The sequence below is a fragment of the Myotis nattereri genome, assembly GCF_964212035.1.
Source record: "Myotis nattereri genome assembly, chromosome: 13".
NCBI classification, from domain to species: domain Eukaryota; kingdom Metazoa; phylum Chordata; class Mammalia; order Chiroptera; family Vespertilionidae; genus Myotis; species Myotis nattereri.
Window position 1 is genome coordinate 27,365,245 of NC_138088.1, and position 21,687 is coordinate 27,386,931.

At 42.7% G+C, this 21,687-nt stretch overlaps 1 protein-coding gene across 1 annotated transcript in view; it reads left to right on the forward strand.

Annotated features, from left to right (window-relative positions):
* The window catches only part of ANK3 (ankyrin 3), a 294,328-nt gene that overhangs the window by 108,139 nt on the left and 164,502 nt on the right, over positions 1-21,687 (forward strand). The window contains exons 7-8 of the mRNA XM_081104730.1: positions 216-239; positions 1,397-1,495. Coding sequence (XP_080960856.1) covers positions 216-239; positions 1,397-1,495 — 123 coding nt within the window. The remainder of the gene's footprint in view (positions 1-215; positions 240-1,396; positions 1,496-21,687) is intronic.

A 21,687-nucleotide genomic window follows, 5' to 3' on the forward strand; every position in this document is an offset into this window, starting at 1 on the left:
TGTATTCCTGGAGAGTCTTGGAAGGAACGAGGCATTTGGAGTAGGCCACCGTGTAGCCTTCCTTCAGTCTAGCTTTCTTTCTGTGCCTTTTGTGCTTCCATCAGAGCTTTCGTCCTCATTCCTTAGCTGCCATGAGCTTTCTGCAGTCCACGTCACCGACAGCCAACTAACCGTTCATTTTTTCCTCCTCTTTGCTTCCCAATGTGTTACCCTAGATGGTGGTGAATAGAACAACAGAGGTACATATCTATATACATGTACATAGAATCTGTATCTGCATCATCGTGTCCCCATCCTTTAGTGCTGCGGCCTCATTTCTTTCCCTTCTTCTTTGCATTGCCTTCTGTAGGCTAGATACCTGCTTTCTACCCCCGCCCCCAAAGTAGCATGTGCTAGAGAAGATAGTAGTTTGGTTACCAGGGCTTTCTGCAGCTGAACCCGGTGTTGGAAAGGAGGAATGAGGAATCCTTGAATCTTAAGGGGATTGCCATAGAGGTGTGTGAGATGAAGCATTTCCAACACTTGAGATGCTTACCAGCTCTACCCAAAGCTGCAGACAACCCTGCCATTCTCTCCTCTAGGACTGATTCTGTAGAGTTCTGCATGACACTTACCCGCAGTGGTGTCAGCAAAATGAAAGTGGCCTCAGAATGGTACCACTATGACCCACCCTTCCATAGGAGTCAGTGAGCTAACTAGCATGGCTGCGAAGCTTGCTAACTATTTAGAAATGCATCTAGTTCCTATAAGGTTTCAATCTTTGGGGACTAAGTGAATCGCTGCATGTTTTAGCATTTTTTTTTAAGGAAGTAAAATGACCTTGGTAGGAATAATCCAGAAAAATGTGTTCTCGAATAGGCATTTGATAATAAAGAGACCAACCAACCGGTGGATTCTTTCTAGGATGCAGTCACCCACTATACAAGACCAATTACAGTGCACCTCTTCCCCAAAATTGCCTTTATCTTTATAATTTGATCTTATATTGAGTATATAAAACAAATCAAATTTTGGCAAAGAGTATCAATGGACAATTCTGCCATCAATAGTAAAACAGTTGGTACTAATTAAACTTTCTATGAGCTATAAGGATTTTTCTTGTCATCCCTATTTTAACTTTTGAAACGTTGGCTTCTCTATGTACTGCTACCAGATTCCTAAAACTGCTCAATCTCCGCCCTTGGATCCTTCCTGGCTCTTCCTCTGCCTACGAGTCTGGCGTTTATTTGAAACCCTGTGAGCAATTGGCACTAACCGAAAGAAACCTAGTACAGAATGGAATGCAGACCTCAGCATATTTTGCTTCCTCATTTTTATTTGGGCGGGGCCTTGATCCTGGCATGTCAGATGGGGGCCGGCAGGACTCCACTGAATGTCTGCTGTTTTCTCCTTGCAGAGTGGCTTCACTCCGCTCCACATAGCGGCTCACTATGGAAACATCAATGTAGCCACGTTGCTATTAAACCGAGCGGCCGCCGTGGACTTCACTGCAAGGGTAAGAGCACTGCCCTGGGCATGCCTTTAAAGCATTTTAAGTGATTCTAAACCTTCCTTTCCCAGCATGAGCAGGAGGTGGAGGCAGGTGGCCTTGCTTTGAAACAGGTATGGTATTTCCTAGCAGAAAAAATAAACCAAGATGGGTTTGAGGGGTGATAAATACATGTACGTGCATATATGGAAGATGGGGTTCAAGTAATCCTGACTGGGAACCACCAACCTTTCCGCAAGCTGAAATGTCTGAGACTGGTAGAAATTGGTCACGTGTAGCCACCGGGGCTTTAGGTATCAGGATCTTGACCTTCTGGTTGGGAATGCTCTCGGATATCTGGAGGAGGCCCTAACTTGAGAACTCAAATAATAGAGGCCATCTTTTGCTTTTATCTTCTGTCCCCTACAAACTAGCAAAGTGAGTAGCAAGATTCTGTCACCTGAGTGAGCTCATATTCCTGGAGAAAGAAATTAGCGTCCTGTGTATCATGGACAGCAATTGGACGCTTGACCAGAGTAACACTGCTCAGAATGTAAAAATCGGCTCAGTGCTAGGCTAACTCCTCAGAAACATCATCATCAGAAGTAGAAATGAAGAAGGAAGCAGATTGGAGCAGCGGCTAAAAGCGTGGCCTCGAGATTCAGTCTCCCTGAGTTCAAATTTGGGCTTTAATTTTCCTCTCTCTGCCCACGAATTTCCTCCTTTGTAAAATAAAATAATATGAATTATGACGTTATATGATAATAAAATATTAGTATCACTCCCCCAGTGGGTCACTGTGAGAATTAAGAACAGAGAGTGTGTGTAAAGCACTTGGCCATGTCTGACATGTCACCATCGACAGCAGCAGCAGCAGCACTGATTTTGAACATAGCATTTGAAGTATTCATTTTGCTGAAACCTCACTTGTTCGAGGAGAAACGGAGTTAGATCACATAGGGAGATATAGGGCATAATACTAGTACTAGCAGTATCAGCAGCAGTAAACGTAATACTGTCTTGGAAGGAGTTACTGGGTGCAGATGCCAGCTAAGCATTTTTGCCTCGTTTATCCTTATATCCAGAAAAGTATTACTTATCCCTGTTTTATAGAAGAGGAAACCAAGGCTCAGAGATAAGAAGTAGCGGGTCCAGGATGACACCTCGAAAATGAGAAAAGGCAGGATTTCAGCCCCCAAACACTTACTCGCTCCCATGTTTCGTCTCCCATAGGTGACTTTCAGGATTCTTTTTTCTTCTTATAATTTATTAGTCCACTAAAAATTAGTAAGAGCTCAGCTTGCACTCATATGAAAGCTATTTCCTACCCTTTCGTCATCAGCTTGCTAAGAGCCTTCCTGGTTTCAGTGACTCGGGAGTGCCCGCCAGCTCATGCCGCCCTGTTCTTCCTGCATCCGCTGCATCCTTAGGCTTCAGCGACAGGCAGACCTGAGGGCTAGTTTGACGTTTCGAAGGACAAAGTCAGGCACCTCTTTAAGTCAAGTAAAAAGCAGGCATGTCAATATTTAAACTGAGGTTCTTGTCTGTAAGATGCATTGCTCTGGTTTTATTTCTGTAATTCACAGCATGATGAGAACCTCATTAAGTCACATCTTCTAATTGGGACATTTGGAAAATCATGTCAGGGTAGTGTCTGAAGTTTGTCTGTGTGCCACTGGTTCGGAAATGTCCTGATGCTGCAGAAAATAAGAAGAATGGAACAATGTTTAAGCAACATAAGGGGGCAGATTACAGTATTTTCAGCATCAAAGCACTTCCAAAGCATCCATTTACATTGAAACAATGATGTGGTAATTACAAATGATGCTAATGTATCGAGCAAACATCAATGGAGACCTCAGACGAATGTTGTTAAAGTTGCCTGAGTTTCCATATAAGATTTAAAATAATCGCATTGTGGTTTTGTTTAAAACATGTTAAAATTCAGACTTGTTACTGGTTTGAAAAGCATTTGGTCCAGTCATGCCTAATCAGTGAGGCCTGATAGCGTTCTGAGCTGAAGAATGTGGTAGAATTCGATCATCCCTTATAGGCTGCCTGCGCTGTGCTTCCCTCTGTGCTTGGTGATGGATGACGTGCTTTAGAGTATGGGGAAGAACTGGTCTTCATAAAGAGCTTGAGAAACCCATTTTGGTTCCAAATCTCTAGTAATTCTATTTCATAGTAATCCAGCATCTATAGGGTCTGGATTAATATTTTTATTAATCTCCTTTTGGGCATCAGCCCGGTTAATCACCCTACTACTTGCCCTGTTCAGACCCTAGCCATGTGATGCCCCGCTCACATGGTTATTTTTCTGTGGCATTATTATCTTCGTTTTTCAAGTGGTCCATTTTCTCCAAATCGGATTTTATTACCCTCCTCTTGCTTTATCTTTTCCACCTCCTTTCTCCCCCAATACTTTGAAGTATAACTGGGCTAGTTGGGTCCTATTCCAGGTTACCACCCTCAGGAATGTAACAGAAGTAGCAGGTGAAAAGGTAAGATGCCCTGAACACAGATGAGATCAGATTTTACCTGGCCAGGTCACGGAGGATCTTTAAGCTACATTTGCTAAGAACTGGCTGCAAGTCATGGGCTTCGGGAACCGGGTTTAGATAGAGATACTGATTAAATGGTTAGAGAGAAAGCCAACAACAAAGCTACCTTTGTCTGAGGGGCTGTGATTTCTGTTTCCTGGCTGTGGCAGATCATTGAAGAGGGGCAGGTGCTGTCTTGTAGTTCTTTGTGGGTGGACGGCATAGCCTAGGGCCGTGGTCGGCAAACTGCGGCTCTCGAGCCACATGCAGCTCTTTGGCCCCTTGAGTGTGGCCACGAAGTTTTAATCGCACTGTACTTGCTCGCCCGCACATGGTATTTTGTGCAAGAGCCACACTCAAGGGGCACAGTTTGCCGACCACTGGCCTAGGGAATGGCTGTCCGCTAGCGAAGAGAGCTGGAGGACATGGGCAAGGCCACCAGTTGTGAAATAATTTCGTGCATGCAACGGGTATGCATTTCCAAAGCAGACACGAGACAGAAATAAACACAGTGTGACTAAAGGGAGTATGCAGTAAAGCGGATTGCTTTCTATGCATTTTTGCAGGATTAGCTAATTTATGCAACAATAAAGCAGATCCTAGCCTATGAAGAAAGTATACCCCTGCGTAGCAATTATGGTAACCGATTTATGCCAAATGGACCTGTTTATCAACACCTTTCCTGAGATTTTTATTATGATGTCAGTTTTGATTTTTGTGTTGTAATTTTCCTAGGTACATGTAAGCTATCCTGTCTGCTATTTTCTATATTTCCTTCTGGGTTATCCGTGAAGACCTGCTCAGCCTCGCGGGTCCGCTGCAGGGAGTTTATGGAGAAGCTGCTGTATGCTGCCATGCAGCATCAGCATTCTTCATTTTTTGAATTGAGTCTGCAGAGGTGGCGTTGACACTGTCTGAATTTATGGGTGACCCTTGCTCTCTATAAATCATTCTAACTCTCTTGGGAAGAGAGGGTAACCAAGGCACACCAGAGCTGCTACTGATTATCATTCCAGGAAGGAGCATTTGTGCACTGGAGCAACTAAAGGCAAATTATATTATGTGGATGCTTGCAAAGTCCCTTTTATTGATTGAGGACTAGAGATTGATATCTTGCTGGCTAAGAGTTTTTTCATCAAATATAATGGACCACCTAACTTAATCTTCACACTTGTCATTGACCTTCCTCTTGTAAAGTATTATTCAACTTCCCATTTGGGGGAGATAATTGAATTTTTAAATTCTTCTGTTGGCCTTGTTTATTTAGTACTTTTTAGTTTGAGTGCTATACCTCATTTGTTTCCAAAAGGACTTCAGGTAGTGCACAGGTTAAAATATACAAAGTAGGACATGTAAGAATGAAAGCGAAAAAGTGTTTGTTACCAGCCGCTGGAATAAACCAGTGAATACAACTAGAGAATAAATTTAGGTCTTAGGGACGTTGATATATGTAATGGAAAGAGAATCATATTAGTTTTGGGGGGGGGCAGGGGAGGAAAACATGGTTATCTATAAAGACAATTTTGTGTGTGTGAAATAACTAAAATATGATTTTTATTATGTGAATTACATAGTTGACAGTATCTTTAATTACTGCACTTCAGAAGGATCAGTTCTTACTGCCTCGTCCTTTTAATGCTAAATCTCCACCTGTGAAGGCCCCTTGCCGTGGGCAGCTGAGAGATTGAGCTAGGTCAGTGGTTCTCAACCTTCCTAATGCCGCGACCCTTTAATACAGTTCCTCATGTTGTGGTAACCCCCAATTTCATTGTTACAAATTGAACATAATTAAAGCATAGTGATTAATCACTAAAACAATATGTAATTATATATGTGTTTTCCGATGGTCTTAGGCGATCCCTGTGAAACCGCTGAGCTAGGTGCGTATCTTTATGATGTTTTAATTGTGTGTGATAGAACTTGGCAATGACTACATGGCATGTCCATTGGACTGCCTTTTTCAGTTACCAGATGTCTTAAATGAAGTTTTGGCAGGTGCTGGGCCACATTCAGAATTCAATTAAATTACACAAAAGTTTATTTATTAAATACTAATTTAATGTTATATTAAAATGAGAGCAGTGTTTTTAGATAGTTTTAACTACTAAGTCTGTTGGTGGAAAAATAAGTCAGATGTACATTCTGCCCAAAGAAGAGGCCAATATAGTTCAGCATGTGCATGAGCAAAACAGGATCCAGGGATAGACAATATTTGGAGATTTCCTTTTTTTTTAATTTAAATTGTTTATTGTTTAAAGTATTACATATGTCTCCTTTTCCCCCCATTGACCTCTCCCTGGCCACTCCCACTCCCCAGCACATGCCCTTACAACCCCCAACTGTGTGTTGGAGATTTCCTTTTTAAGATTAAATTAAAACTAGCAAATAAGCTTCTATTATGAGCTAGACCTGAAGGTTCAGATTTGAGTGACTTGCTCTTCTTACTCTACTAATTTCTTTCATCTCTAAAGTCAACAGTCTCTCCCTGAGTCCCCCAAAACAGCAGTTGCCAACCGGTGGTCCGTGAGGTCCGAAAGGTTGGCGACCGCTGCCCCAAAGCATGTCTAAGTCTAGTCTCTAATGCCAAAAGAGGACTTTTCTTAGGTATTGACAGAAAGGCAAAGTTGGCAGATTGATTCAGGACAACACTGTCCCCAGAGTCTACAGGCTGTTGACCCCTCCCTCTGGGTACCATCCTCTGGAGCCCCCAAAGGGCACCATGTTGCAAAATCAAGCTCACTCCCCACCAGTGGGAACTGCTTTTACTTTGTCTCTCTTAGCCAGAGTCCAAGCCCCTTAACCTCATCTCTGGGCACAGTGGGAGGGGAAAACCCTGCTTCCTCTTCAACTGAGAAACCTTCAATTTCAATTTCAATTTATCTCCTTTAAAATTCTGTTCCTCATTCTCAAGAACCACCTTTCAAGTGCTCGGTACTCACCTGTAGCTAGCGGCTATTCTATTAACACAGTATACATAACATTTCCATCATCACAGAAGGGTCTGGACAAAGTTGAGACACTGTCATTCTGAGGCCCTCCCTCCCTTCAGTGTCACGATAATCCATAATCCGTAAAGGTAAATGTTGCCTCAAGGAAAATGATCCTTTAAATCAGTGGTTCTCAACCTGTGGGTCGCCACCCCTTTGGGGGTCGAATGACCCTTTCACAGGGGTCACCCAAGACCATCGGAAAACACATATATAATTACATATTGTTTTTGTGATTAATCACTATGCTTTAATTATGTTCAATTTGTAACAATGAAAATACATCTTGCATAGCAGATATTTACATTATGATTCATAACAGTAGCAAAATTATAGTTATGAAGTAGCCACAAAAATAATTTTATGGTTGGGGGTCACCACAACATGAGGAACTGTATTAAAGGGTCTCGGCATTAGGAAGGTTGAGAACCGCTGCTTTAAATAGTCATGCAGAGCAATTTCACTGCCAATAGACTTGCCCCTTTTGGCTCCAAAAGAAGATTTTTGTCTTTCCCATTTTGTCACCAGAAACCACCACCACCAAAATCAACAATAAAACTGAAATCCTCTTCCAAACAGGAATAAACATAACCACTGAAAACATAAAAATAGCAATTTCTCCCAATTTGTGTCATGGAGAGTTCAGAAATACCAAAAATTGAGGTAGATCTCAACTGAGCTCTCCAATTGCCAGGGATTGTGCCACATGGTTAACGTCTGTGAATCTTTGTTTTTCATCTGTGTGAAGGGTGCTAGTATTCTTTTCCTCAAAGGAGCTCTCTCTAACCCCCTAAAATAAGCCCCTCCCCCTTAACCACACTATATGTCTTCATCGCCCCCTTGTACTTTCTAATGGTAGGCATTAAATATCGTTTTATTTATACAATTATTTTTGTCTTGGATATTCTATTTGTTTTCTAATCCCCGTGAAGGCTTAGTCATCATCCTCTGTCTCCAGCTTCTTACATGGTAATATCCTCTTCCCAAGTGCTCATCTTGGGCCCGGCTCTGTGACCTTGGCTTTAACATGAACTTCAATCTTCCGGGGAAGGACTGAGCAACAGAGAACGTGTTTCTTGCTGCTTAGATTTTTATTTTTTTTAGGAGAGGCAGGCATTGTTTTTTCAGGGAATCATTCCTTACTGCGCTACAGGGAGGCACTACCTTTGTCTTTGCTGCCTCGCAGCCCTCTGTCTCCTGTACCTTTCATGAAGTGGTACCTTGGACACACTCATGTGCCACTGCATTGCTTTCAGCCGGAGAGCTCCAAGTATGAAACTATCAAGGCCCTGCCTATTACGTAGTACGTGCTCAGTAGAGGGTCCGCCTTTCTTCTGTAGGAGGAGTTCATAATAATAATGACTTGAAGTAGTTATAATTTGGGTATTAAGTTCCAGTCTCTTTCTTAAGCATTTTATATGTATTAACTCAACAATCTTATGAGGGCTGAAGTGGAGGTGTCATGAAATACATCTTCCATATCCTGTTCTTCACCTCATTTGCAAGACTTTGAATTCCTCAAGGACAGGCCTGTGTATTATTTATTACTCACTGTGAATTCCCAGCACCTAGCACTGGGAGGACGCAATATATATTTATTGAATTCAAGAATGATGGAGAAATAACTTCGTCTTTCTTAACCACTACACCTGGGTACCCAGTACCTACTTAAACCTGCTTTCCTTAAGCCCTGTTTCGCTCCCTAGCCTATCAGAATTTCAGGTTGACCCCCACGTGGTGTTAGGGAATTGCTTGCCATTATTAAAGGAGGTTATTAAAGGAGAGGAGAGATCCGCAGGATTCAAATAGAGGAATTGAGGTCAGTGCACCAAACCCAAGTATTGAATCTCAAATGCCAAAGGGCAGGTTTGTGTAGCATTTGGAAGACGTGTTTCTCAGCAGTGTGGATGACCCTGGAAGACAAGCCTGGAATAAAGGGCTGCTGCCAAGCTTAAGGGTGTTTTAAGCATGGCTTCCGACGCGTGCTATCAAGGCCCGATCAAAGCCACCACCAGAGGGTGCTAGAAGGGACATCAGCCACTCAAACAGGGATGGACATCACTTCTGTATGAATGTAGCGGACGTTTGTAATGGTTTTATAATGTGCAGGGCTTCTGGAGACTCTAGTTAGGTGTGTGGTGGTGACATTGCACATATATTTTAAACATATTTTCCCCTCATTATATGATTCATTTTCAAATAAAATACAATAAAGCAAAGGGAAAAAATAAAAACCACCCATGACAGTCCTAATATATTCTTTTTAACATTTAGATATCTGTCCTTAAAAAGACCAAACACACACATAAATACATTCATTTTCATTGACACAAATTTCAAATATAGATTTATCTCCTTGTATAAGGCTCAACCACATTAAAGCCAAAGACAGTTTTTTAAAATAGGTTCTATAATCCTTCTTCAGAATGAAAATGGGGATTTGAGAGGCTTGGAAAAGGAATGTGAGTTATGGGAAAGTAGCTATGTGGCTACTGCATTAACCATATTCTTGTTTCCATGGTGATATTAACATATCAGGGGGAACAAAGCCAGGAAGTGGGGGATATACCTTTTATAGAGAACTTGCTCTAAGCTTGCCATGCAGTCTCATTCCTGCTCGTTGCATTTCACTCCCTGGATACCACATCAAAGAAGAATCTCTTATATAATCTTAAAGGAATATTTTAATCCTAGAATCTGTAAGTACATTTGAACACACTAACATCTACTGGTGTTATGGGATCTGTGCTGCCCTTCCTCTGAGGAGATGAGAGATTTCAGTCACCACAAGCCCCTCCCCTCTGCCCAACCACCTTGTCTGACAGTGATGGAGGTGGCTTTTGGCTTCCCTTCCCTTCCTGTACACAGTAGAGAGTAGGTACAGTGTCAGAGCAAACAGCATCGCAGCCAGCCGGCTGCAATCCCGCACTGGCCCTGCGGTTCACTCTGTGTGATCTTCGACAATGTATTCATGCTTCAGCGTGATCATCCATAAAATGGGCCCAATAACAATACCTAATGCATAGTCATTGAGATGACCGAATGAAATAATCTGTATAAATTGCTTAGCGCAGTGCTTGACCCAGGACACGGGGACCAGGGCCATAGCCATGTCTGTGGTAGTTGCTATTGCTTTCCCCCAGGAGGGGACCCATCATCATAAGACACATCCACCTGTAAAGCATGACGTGGCAAGCGGGTGGCACCGTGGCAGCTCTCTGAGTATTTCTGGAACTAGTCAGAAGCGTGGCTTCCCCGAACATTGCAGTTACGTGGCTTGCAGTGGTGTTTGCCACCTGAGGAGGTCAGCCTTTAAGAAACAATGAATGTGGCGTTGCTTGAGACAGTAAGAACTCCAATAAAAAAATCATAGAAGCTGGAAGGTGCATATTTCTGTCTCACTTGCCCTCTTTCAGTCTGTGCTCTGCTTCCCGCCGTGCTTGTTCTAGAAGTGTTGCTGTGAGATCATCTTCAAGGACCCAAGTGAATTCCACTTTGCAGTTCTGTATCGTTAAGTTCTCGTAAGGTGTAGGAGTTGGCAGAACTGGCTTTATTGCTGTGCACTGTAAAAGAGACTTATTCAATAGCTGTGGAATTTTCATTTCCTCCCGAGCATGCAAATCACAGCCAAGGACTCCTGGGCGCCTCTGCTGCACATTCCGGAGCATTGTACACACTCACTGTCAGACGGTGCGTTTGAATTCGTTCAGGTGCAGCCTGGTCCCCTCCTGAGCACTGCAGGCTCGTCCATGAGAAAACCCTGCTCTTCTCCCTCGGGCGGCCTGAAGAATATGCAAAAGGGGTGAAGGGGCACCTAGAGGGAAGAGGTTAGGACTTGGCAGAAGCTAAAGGTGGCAACGGAGTGGACTTGGGACCCGTGCACAGTCATTTCCTGTGTCTTAAATCAAAGCAGGATGATCCAAGAAAACAAGTTCAGGCAGGAGATCAGCATGGACTAGCATAGTTGAAAACATTGAAAAGCTAAACTGTGATGGAAATACAGGGATTAGAACTCCTAGAAATGGAGAGTGACCTATCACGCAAGTGAAATGAGATGACAAGAGCAATGAGTCCAACCCTGGAGTTGAGCTGATTGTGCAGATGGAAGAGAGTCATTGCAGGTTTTGTCCCTTTTTTTTGAGATATAATTGACATATAACTGTAAGTCTGAGGTGTACAGCATGTTGGTTTGATACATTTACATATTGCAATATGATGACTACAGTACTGTGGGCTAACACCACTATCACATCACTCTATTACTGTTTCTTTCTTTTTTTTGCCTTGGCAACAGTTAACATCTAGTCTCTTAGCAACTTTGCCGTTATAACAGTATTGTTTTCTGTAATCATTATGCTGTGCATTAGCTCTCTAGGACTTACTTATCTACTAGCCGCAAGTTTGTACCCTGAGATAACATTCCCCAACTTCCCAAACCCCTGGTAACCACCATTCTGCTGTTGTCACAAGTCATCGCAGGTCCTTGAATGGAGACGTGGGATGGGACAGGAGTGTTTAAGATGCGTGATGGCATGCCTGGGAGGGGAATGTGGAGACCTGGCTCGGAGCTGGGGCAGACTCCAGTCGCACAAGGAGAAGCCTGTCTGACTCCTGGCATGATGCTTCTCTCCTCAGAGATCAGTTCTCTGGAGTCTTGCTTGTTCCACTGGTTCTCAGTAGAAAGGGGAGCACTGCTCTCCTTGGAATAACAATGCCCCAACCAAAATGCCACCAATACCCACACAGAATCATGCTGGACTGATTTACAGCCAATAGAGAGGTGGGATGTCCCAGGATGGGGAGAAAGGGCCCAGAAGTTCATGTTCAGTCTGGCATGGTTCCCCAGAGCCATTGAGCTTCCCCCAGCGATGCAGCTGTAAGAGTGGTTGGGCTAGAAGACCTTGAGGGTCCTTTCAGCCCATATTACTGAGACCTTGAACTGTGAGGTGGGAAAATTTTACCCAAAATTTAAACCAATGTAGGTAATACCTGTCATTTATAACTAGGTACTAGGTACTGTAATAAGTTTCCTATATATTATTTCATTTATTCTCCACAGTAATCCTGTGGGGTGTGGGTATGGTTTCTGTTTTACACTGGGAAGCAAGACGTTAAATAACTTGTGCAAAGCCACACAGCGTTAAGGTGGTAGAGCTAGAGCTAAGAAATAGCAAGGTTAACACAGTAAAATATAACAATGAAAACAACGAAATGAAATAAACTGCATTCGACTGTGCAGTTCATATTCTGGTAAGATCAGAGGCAATGCAATGGGAACCGAGCTTTGGACTTAATCCAGGGTCATCACTGGGAAGCCAGAACTGACAGCAGCCTCGCTTGTACCAGCTGGCGATGCGTTTCCTGCCTGCGCCAGGACTGCAAAATGAATTAAGGGTAGTTTTTAAAAGATTAGAAAGGGGTTTTTCTTATAATAAATCCTGTTACACGTTTGAAAATATTTTAATTGAAAGACTAGCAAACCTGAAAACCTGACAAGTCACCAAAGTCATTCTAAAAATAATGCATTCCATGTACGCTATATTCTATTTATTGTTATCTCTATTCTACATTTTTGCATCCCTGATGATCATGTTTTGAAATGGACTGTTGATATTTAGAAGCTTAATGGCCTTATGACCAAAGGGTAGGAAATACATTTTTCTGTGAAGAAAGACAGAGCAGGCTTACCTCTAAAAGGAACAAATCTCTCTGAGTTTGGAAATTAAAAACGGTTTTTCTGCAGCCTCCAAGTCCGAGCCTTGCAGCCAGTTCTCCCCAGCGGGCCCGCAGCCTCCGTTCCCCCAGGTTTGGATGCAGTTCGTTTAGGCTGAGGCCTTACAATCTGTGTTTTTACCTAGTTCCTCAGGTGCTTCTCCAGATCAGGCTCCATTAAAAAACATTGACAGCCCTGGCTTGTTTGGCTCAGTGGATAGAGCGTCAGCCTTCAAACTAAAGGGTCCCTGGTTCAATTCCAGTCAAGGGCACAAGCCTGAATTGTGGGCTCGATCCCCAGTGGAGGGCATGCAGGAGGCAGCCAATCAATGATTCTCTCTCATCACTCTCTCTCTCTCTCCTTCCTTCCTCTCTGAAATCAATAAAAATATTTTTAAAGAAATTGACGGAGGCCATGCTATGAAAATCTTCCCCTATATAAATTGTCCAAAGTTGAACCATAGAAATGTCAATACTCATTTACTTGTAACAATTATCTTTACAACACCTCAGATCTAACCTTGAATTTACATCATATTTAGAGCTTACAAAATACTTCTGGATCAGTTGAGACAAGAATAGACAGTTTAAAAAATACATTATTGATTTCAGAGAGGAAGGGAGAGGGAGGGAGGGAGGGAGGGAGGGAGGGAGAGAGAGAGAGAGAGAGAGAGAGAGAGAGAGAGAGAGAGAGAGAGAGAGAGAGAGAAAGAAAGGAAGAAAGAAGAAAGAAAGAAAGAAAGAAAGAAAGAAAGAAAGAAAGAAAGAAAGAAAGAAAGAAAGAAAGAAAGAGACCAGTGATGAGAATCACACCCTCTACTGGGGATTGAGCCCACAACCTGAGCCTGTACCCTGACCAGGAATCGAACCCTGACCTGCTGGTTCATAGGTCCAAGCTCAACCACTGAGCAACACCGGCCAGACAAGAATAGACATTTTTACAGATGAGCAGACTAAGATCCCAAAAAGTTGTTTGTCTCAGATTCTACTGAGAGTAAAATGGAAGAACAGGGATTTGAATCCAGACCTTCTCACTCATTTCATTCTGTCTCGATACATGACCATCATTCAATGGCAACAATGTCTGATGGAAGCTGAGGACAGGGTGTTAGCCACTGGGTAGCTGTGATCTACGTAGCCCCTGGAAGAGCAGCGTCATCTCGTTGGGACAGGTGCATGGCACAGAGACAAGGCAATTTGCACCAGACCGACTGGGCGTTTTTTGAAACCATCTTTCTTTAGAAACTTCAAAGACACTGTTTACACATTTTGACATGTTTGAAACTTCAGCAAATGTCTAACTTATCCAAAGACCAAGTGAGGGCAGGTTACTTGAGAAACCAATAGTTTAAAGTTAACTGACATCTCAAAAGCCTTACAGGAGTGACTTAGCTTTTTGGAGGAGAAAGAAAAATGCTCAACTCGGATATAAATTCAGTTGCAGAATTATCAGAAATGCTACAGATGCGTAGAAAATGTATCATTGTAAAGCCCCTTACTATTTATGTTTTTAAGAATTTTTATAATAGAGTGTTTCAAAAAGAGGGCAGACTTTTTAAGTGTACAGCATTTTTAGAAATATTATAGGAAATCCTATATAATAAAAAAATAATATGCAAATGGTCCCCTCGACCGGGAGTTCAACTGGGAGTTCGACCAGGGGTGGGGCCAACCAATCATCCACAGCCCCTGCCCCTGGCCAGCCACGCCCCCTATAGGCCCCTCCCCTCAGCCGGCCCAGCCCAATCGGGCCCTGATTAGGGAGGGCCAACTGGACCCCACCCGTGCACAAATCTGTGCACCGGGCCCTCTAGTCTAATATAATTTGATTATCTCATTTTAAATAATTAAATATTTTAAAACAACTTTTCTCAGTGTATAAAAAAGCAATTGATTACTTATAATTGAAACTTTAATACTCCTTTCAGTTTAATTATTATAAGTCTTTAACTCCAGTAGTTCTAGCTGGGAGGGGCTTTCTTTACTGTACCAGAAAGCAGGCTACTTTTGAATAGTCGCCAATAGTGACACCTTTAATGAAATATAAAAGCCACGAGTTTTTCTTATTTAAAAGGACAGAGTTGAACTAGCCACGCTTTTAGATACTGAATACTTTTTTAGCTTTGAGGTATGCCATTTACTTTTGGTTGGAAATTGTTTCAGCAGCATTATCTGTATAGTGATTATACTTCCGGATTGAGAACTAGAGCTAATGATTTGCCCAAATTAAGATGAGTCTCACTAGCTGTATGTTTTCCCATATTAAGACAAGACTCCCTATTTATATGGATTTTCTCCCATATGACCTACTGAACAGAGCCAGCACAGCCTTTTCAATCAGACAACTTAGGACCAAATCCCAGCTCAGCTACTTCCTAGACATGTGACCTGTGGCCACTTCCAACTTCACTTTACTCAACTGCAAATTTAAGTGGATCGCATCTATTTCATGGGTGGTTGTGGAGATTACGTGAGATGATGTATGTCTCATAGGATTTGCACAAAGTAAAGGCTTAATAATTGGTAGGGTTGGTTTTTTATTTTAATTAAAAATAAATTTATTCTCTTTTAAAATGAAGAATTTATTGGTCTAAATAAGTAGGTATCAGTTTGGGCAGGAACTATAGCAGAAATCAGTTTTTTCTTCTAAAAATTTTTTGCAGGATAAAAGTCATTTAATCATCGATGGTCAAAATTTCTCAGTTTATGGAATTATAGAACCACTGAAGTGTATATGGAAAAAAATGCATATATCAAGCACTCATTAGAATGGCAACTATCAAAGAAAGGAGAAAAGAACAAATGTTGGGGAGGGTTTGGAAAAGCTGGGACCCTTATGCTCTGTCTGTGGAAATGTGAAATGGTACAACCACTATGGGGAAAGGGTATGGAGGTCACTCAAAAGGCTAAATGTAGTATTTCTATATGATCCAGCAATTCCACTTCTGGGTATGTATGTAAAAAAAAAAATAGAGCAGGGTCTCACATATGTGTATACCCACATGCGCAGCAGCATTATTAACAATAGGCAAAAGGTGGAAGCAGCCCACGTGGCTTGGGTTGCTGAATGAATAAGCAAAATGTGGTACATACATACAATGGGATATTGTTCAGCCTTTAAAAGGCAGGAAAATCTGACACATGCTATAGTATGAATGAACCTTGAGGACATTATGCTGAATGAATTAAGCTGGCCTCAGAAACGCAAATATTATGTGGTTTCATTTATATGAGGTACCAAGAGTACTCAAATTCATAGAGATAGCAAGTGGAATGGTGGTTGTCAGGCCTGGGGAAGATGAAAATGGGGAGTTGTTTAATGAGTATAGAGTTTCAGAGCTGCAAGATGAAAAGAGTTCTGGAGGTTGATTACACAACAAAGTGAATGTATTTAACACTGAGCTGTTTACTTAAAAATGGCCACGGTGGGAGCTTTATATGTATTTTATCACAAACAGTTTTTCAATTTAAAGCATATTCTGAAAACCACTGGACAAGATAATCTCCAAAAACCCGCATGTAACATCCAGTGGTGCAAAGGTAGCGGGGGAGTTGGTAACCGAGGGACAAGGTCCAAGACCAGTGTTAGCCCCAGTTTCCTGGCCCACCTTGTGGCAGCTGGCATTGTGTGTACAGCTGAGGCTGTGTGAGGGGAGAGGGGGGAGTGGCCTATTGGCCCTAAGTGTCTTCCCACACTGCTAAATCTCCTGTGGGAATGGTGGGAGACCTGGCAGTGCCTTATCTAAACGATTGATGAGCCATCATCTATTCATCCAAGTAAAAGCCTCTATCAGTATTAATGATAAATAGCTTCATATTATCCTTAAGAGAAAATAAATAAACCTCTTGAGTTTTTTTAGAGCAGAACAAAGCAAATACTCAGAGCGTGATTTCACAATAGAGGTCAAATATCCAAGCCCTGGCTGCTGCTTGCTGGGGAGCCCAGCGCTATCACCTGTCTCGTCGATGGGATCGGCTGGTCTCCCAGGGAAGTGGGTGAGGTTGAGGAAGTGTCAGTGACATCGGTATCTTCAGTGTCAGTCTCAGCAAAACCTGTGTGGACTTAATCTCCTCACCCAGGAAGCACAGAGAGAGAAAAGTTGGTGTCGAATAAGCTAGTGGTTAGTATAACTGAAGAAGAGAAAAAGACTTTCCCAAAGAAGACCTATTTCATTTCATTAGAAACTCATGAAAAGAAAGATGGATAGTTACTAAGGTGGTCATCTTAGTGATTGCTGTAGTAGAAGGGAAGTTTCTGAGTTTATTTTATACTTTATTTATTAACTAGCGGCCGGTGCACAAATTTGTGCACAGGTGGGGTCCAGCCGGCCTGCCCCGATTGTGGCCAATCAGGCCGGGCCGGCTGGAGGGGGGGCCGGCAGGGGGAGGGGCCAGCCAGGGGGAGGGGCTGCAGGCAGTTGGCCGGCTGCAAGTGATTGGGGGCGGGGCAGGCCAGGGGAAAGGTCCATGGGCACTTGGCTGGCCAGCCCCCCCCATTGGGGAGGCGGGGGGCCAATTGCCTGGGGTCGGCTGGGGGGAGGGGCTGCAGGCAGTTGGCTGGCTGCGAGTGATTGGGGGCGGGGCAGGCCAGGGGAAAGGTCCATGGGCACTTGGCTGGCCAGCCCCCCCCATTGGGGAGGCGGGGGGCCAATCGCATGGGGTCGGCTGGGGGGAGGGGCTGCAGGCAGTTGGCCGGCCAGCCCCCACCCCATTGTGGTGGGGGGAGCCAATCAGGACCGCAGTGCGCATCAAAGCAACCGGTCGTTCCGGTCATTCTGGCATTCTGGCCACTTGGCTTTTACATATATAGATAAGAGATCATCTAAGGTTGAGTTCTTTAAGAAAAACCCTACTTATGTGTCAGAATGAAGGCTGGAGTGTTTATTATCTTCCACTGTTTGTAATTTTCCTGGTTATATCCTTGAAATTCCCAGTTCTTATTAACAGTATCATTTGTTTGCATATATTTTATGGATTTCTTAGGGCATTAAAAACTTAGACATTTTCATAAAAAGAAGTGAGGTAATACATATAACATAATGGATGAACCTTGAAAACATTATGCTGAGTGAAAGAAGACAGACACAAAAGGTGACATATTGTATGATTCCATTGATATGAAATGTCTAGAATAGGCAAATCCATAAAGGCAAAAGATCAGTGGTTTCTCGGGACTGGGAGGGAGGACAGAGGAATGGAAAGTGATTGCTTAATAGTATGGGGTTTCTTTTTGTTTTATTTTTCAGTTGACATATATTATTTTAGTTTCAGATATATATCATAGTGATTAGACATATACCTTACAAAGTGATCACCCTGGTAAGTCTAGTACCTATCTGACAAGTACAGAATATGGGCTTCTTTGGGGGATGATAAAAATGTTCTAAATAAATACTAGTGATGGTTACAAAACTTGTGAACATACTAAAAACCACTAAATTGTACACTTGCAAATAGCCAATTTTATGGTATGTGAATTGAATCTCAATAAACCTGCTCTAAAATAAACTATCAGACAAGATTTAAGGTAGACAAAAATTTACCAAAAAAAAAAAAAAAAGCTTTTATACCTTCAAGGAAATTAAAGGAAACAGGAATTTAATTCTTTATTTTTCTACATTATATCAAAAGATATGACTGTTAAATATTATTTACCAAAAATTTGTTGCCTCTTCTGTGCCTGGAGATTAGCAAAGGTGACCTTGTAGGGGAAGAAAAAACTTTTTCCTCTATTTTCTTAGGTTCAGTTCCTGGGACCATGAAAATTAAACTGACTAAAGACAAACAGGAGAACAGGTTTGTGTATTCATAGAAAAGAAGTGAAGGCCCACAGATGCTGTTAGACCCTGGAGGGATACATACTATTTTAACAAAGGATGATATATTTTTGGAGAATGACAAGACAAAGGCAAGGGGTTTGGGGCTGCTAGGGGTGGTAAATTATAGGGAGATAAATATATGAGGGAGAGAACTAAGGTAGAAAAAGTTTGTTTAGTAAGTTTGTTCTAATTATTTTAGAATTTGCACTCAGTTGAGACAATATTAAGGAACTAAACTGAAGACATCATATTCATCTTTTGTTCTCTAAAGGACTTCAAGTGCTATCATCCACCTACTCTTTCACTTGGTGATAACCTCCCCAGACATTTTAGAAAAGATGAGAAAGTGGAGGAGATCAGAAATCCACTGCCCTTTATATATTTAAATGGGATAAAAATCTGCCACTTATTGCAAGTAAGGTAGGAATGACCTAGGTTTGATTTGTGATGTCGCAGAAATGATCTTGCTTTAGTGATTATTTCATAAAGGAACTTGGCTAGCACTTCAGCTGGGTTTTTTCAGAAACAGAGATCAGAAATAGGCGAGCAATCCCACCACTTTCCAGCAGAGGGAGCTGTTTCTTCCAAGTCCTTGATGTTAAAAGTATGGCACTCACATTTCTATTTTGTTAAATAAAACATGTACCTATCAAGTTACAGCAGCCATGGCCCTGCCCCCACTTCCCCTTCCTCTCTGCCACTATTGCCCAGCTATGGGACTTCTGAATTTTTCACACACTGAGCTGTGCTGAGCTGACCCTTCTCTAACACCTTTGCATTCATCCTGAGAACTGGCAACCTCAACACCTCCTTAGAGCTCACCAATTATTTCAGGTCCACATGTTTTTTTTTCTCCACAAATTTTTCATTATGTACTTGTGAGATGTGGTCACTGCATACATTTTTTGAAATATCTACACCATATGATAATAAAAAGAAGTAGTTGCTAACACTTTTATAGTGTTTACCTAATGCCAAGCACCATTCTTAAGACTCCATGCTTATTAACTCACTCGGGGCCCAGTGCACAAATTCGTGCACCTTGAAAGGAACTGTGGGCCACGAAGCTGAGGTGGACACAGAGGCAGGTCTCAGCCCATCCTCCACGCCCCTGCCCAGTCCCTTCCACTGCAGCCCCTGATCCCCTGTCTGCTGGAAGCTGTGCTACCACCACTGCCACTCCCACACGCTGACAGCACTGGGCCCGCTTGCACCTGCTGACAGCACAGAGCAATTGGGGCCAGCACCATCAGCAGGTGCAAGCGGCGGCTGCTGTCCCAATCGCCCCTCAGGAGCAAAGTGGAGAAGCCTCAGGGGTGATCGGGGCCAACAGCTGCCCCTCGCACCGAGCGATTGGGACTGGCACCAGGCGCCGGCAGTGGGTGTGAGTGGTGGCTCTGGCACGGGTTGTGGGTGTGAGCATGGCCAGCGCTGGCAGTGGGTGTGCGTGGCGGCCCCAGCACCAGCAGCAGGTGGGAGCGCCGGGCAGGATGGCGGCACACAGGAGCAAAGAATTTTCAGTAACCACCAGAGGTTCACCCCAATGACAGTGACTGGCGCCTCACCTTGGTCTGGCACCCCCATTCACATGCTTCACCATCCCGCCTTGGTCAGCACCCACCATGGTCCGCGCTCTGCCGCCTGCTGCAGATGCCCACCATGTTCTGCACGCGCCCCCTGGTGGTCAGCACACATCATAGCAACCAGTTCAGTTCTGCTGTTCGGTCTATTTGCATATTAGGGCTTTATATATATAGATTAGCCTGATTTTACAGATAGGAAATCTGTGATGTAAAGAAATTAAACAAACTTAACTGAAGTTATGCAGCTAGTGTGGAGTAGGCCTGGAATTATTTTTAAGATTTTTTTTTTGTTGATTTTTAGAGGGAAACATTGATATGAGAGAAGAACATCAATATTCTCCTCCTGCAGCAACACCACCCCCCATTCCCACCAGGGATTCAACCCCAAGCCCCAGCATGTGCTCTGAACATCCTGGCAGCCTTTCCGTGTATGGGAGGACACCCAACCCCCTGAGCTGCACTGGCCAGTGCGGGGCCTGGGATTTGAACCCAAGCATTCGGGTTCCATAGTACTCTCTCTTACCTTACTGCACAACTGACTCCTATACTTTCTTACCTCTTACCATGCTGTTTGGTACTCCGAAAATGCCTTAATAGTGAGCATTGGTCCCATGTGTGTACTGCTTATAAGTGCAGAGTCAGCGTGGCCTAGTGAAAGAAGCCAGTACTTTGGGGTCATACATATTATGGCAGCTTTGTGACCTTTGGCAAGTTATTTATTTATTTCTTTATGTATGTATGTATGTATGTACATATGTATGTATGTATTTATTTTTAGTTTTAGTTGCCTCATTTATAAAATAAAGGAAAAAACTAGATAGTACTTCTTTCTCATTGTGTGTGTTAAATGAGATAAAATACATGGAATACCTGTAAGTTTACTTCCTCTTTTTGACGTGAATGTTCTCATACCTCCTCTTGGCAGTCCTGCGACAGAGGTATCATGTCCATTATCCAGATGAAAATATGAGTTCATAGAGGATAAGACACATTCCCAAGATCGTCTATCAGGAATGTGGATATGGAAAAGATTTAGGGCCTGGTCGTCTTCTAATGAAATGTGCTTTGTGCTAGACCAATGCAACGGAATAGAAATAAAGTTAGAACCAGGATCGAACTCCTTACCTCTGAACTCATTAGTAAAAATCTTTTTTGCATTTTTCTAAGTTCTGTAGTTTAGGAAGCACAGTAAATATTTTTATTTTGAAGTTAGAGGATCTTACTCTAAAGAATGATCATCGCATAATATAACCTAACTATATGACATCATGAACTACATGTTACTGTCGAAGAGTAGGACTTTGTAGACATCCTGAGAGATCTTAGCTTGTTCTCAGTGATTTGCTTCTTTTTTTTCCCCTGAAAGTGGGAGGCAAAACCTGTTCTTCTGAATTGAGATTTTTCACTCTCCAACTTCAGTAGTTGGTGTCTTCCAGAAGTGTAGGTTACAGATGAAAGGTTTTATTGGAAAACCAAATAGAAGGAGATTGGTGCAGAAGAACATGATAAACTGGAAGAAAAATAAAAGGCTAGAAGTGAAACTATAGTGAGAACACAAATCCTCGCCTCAGGAGACAC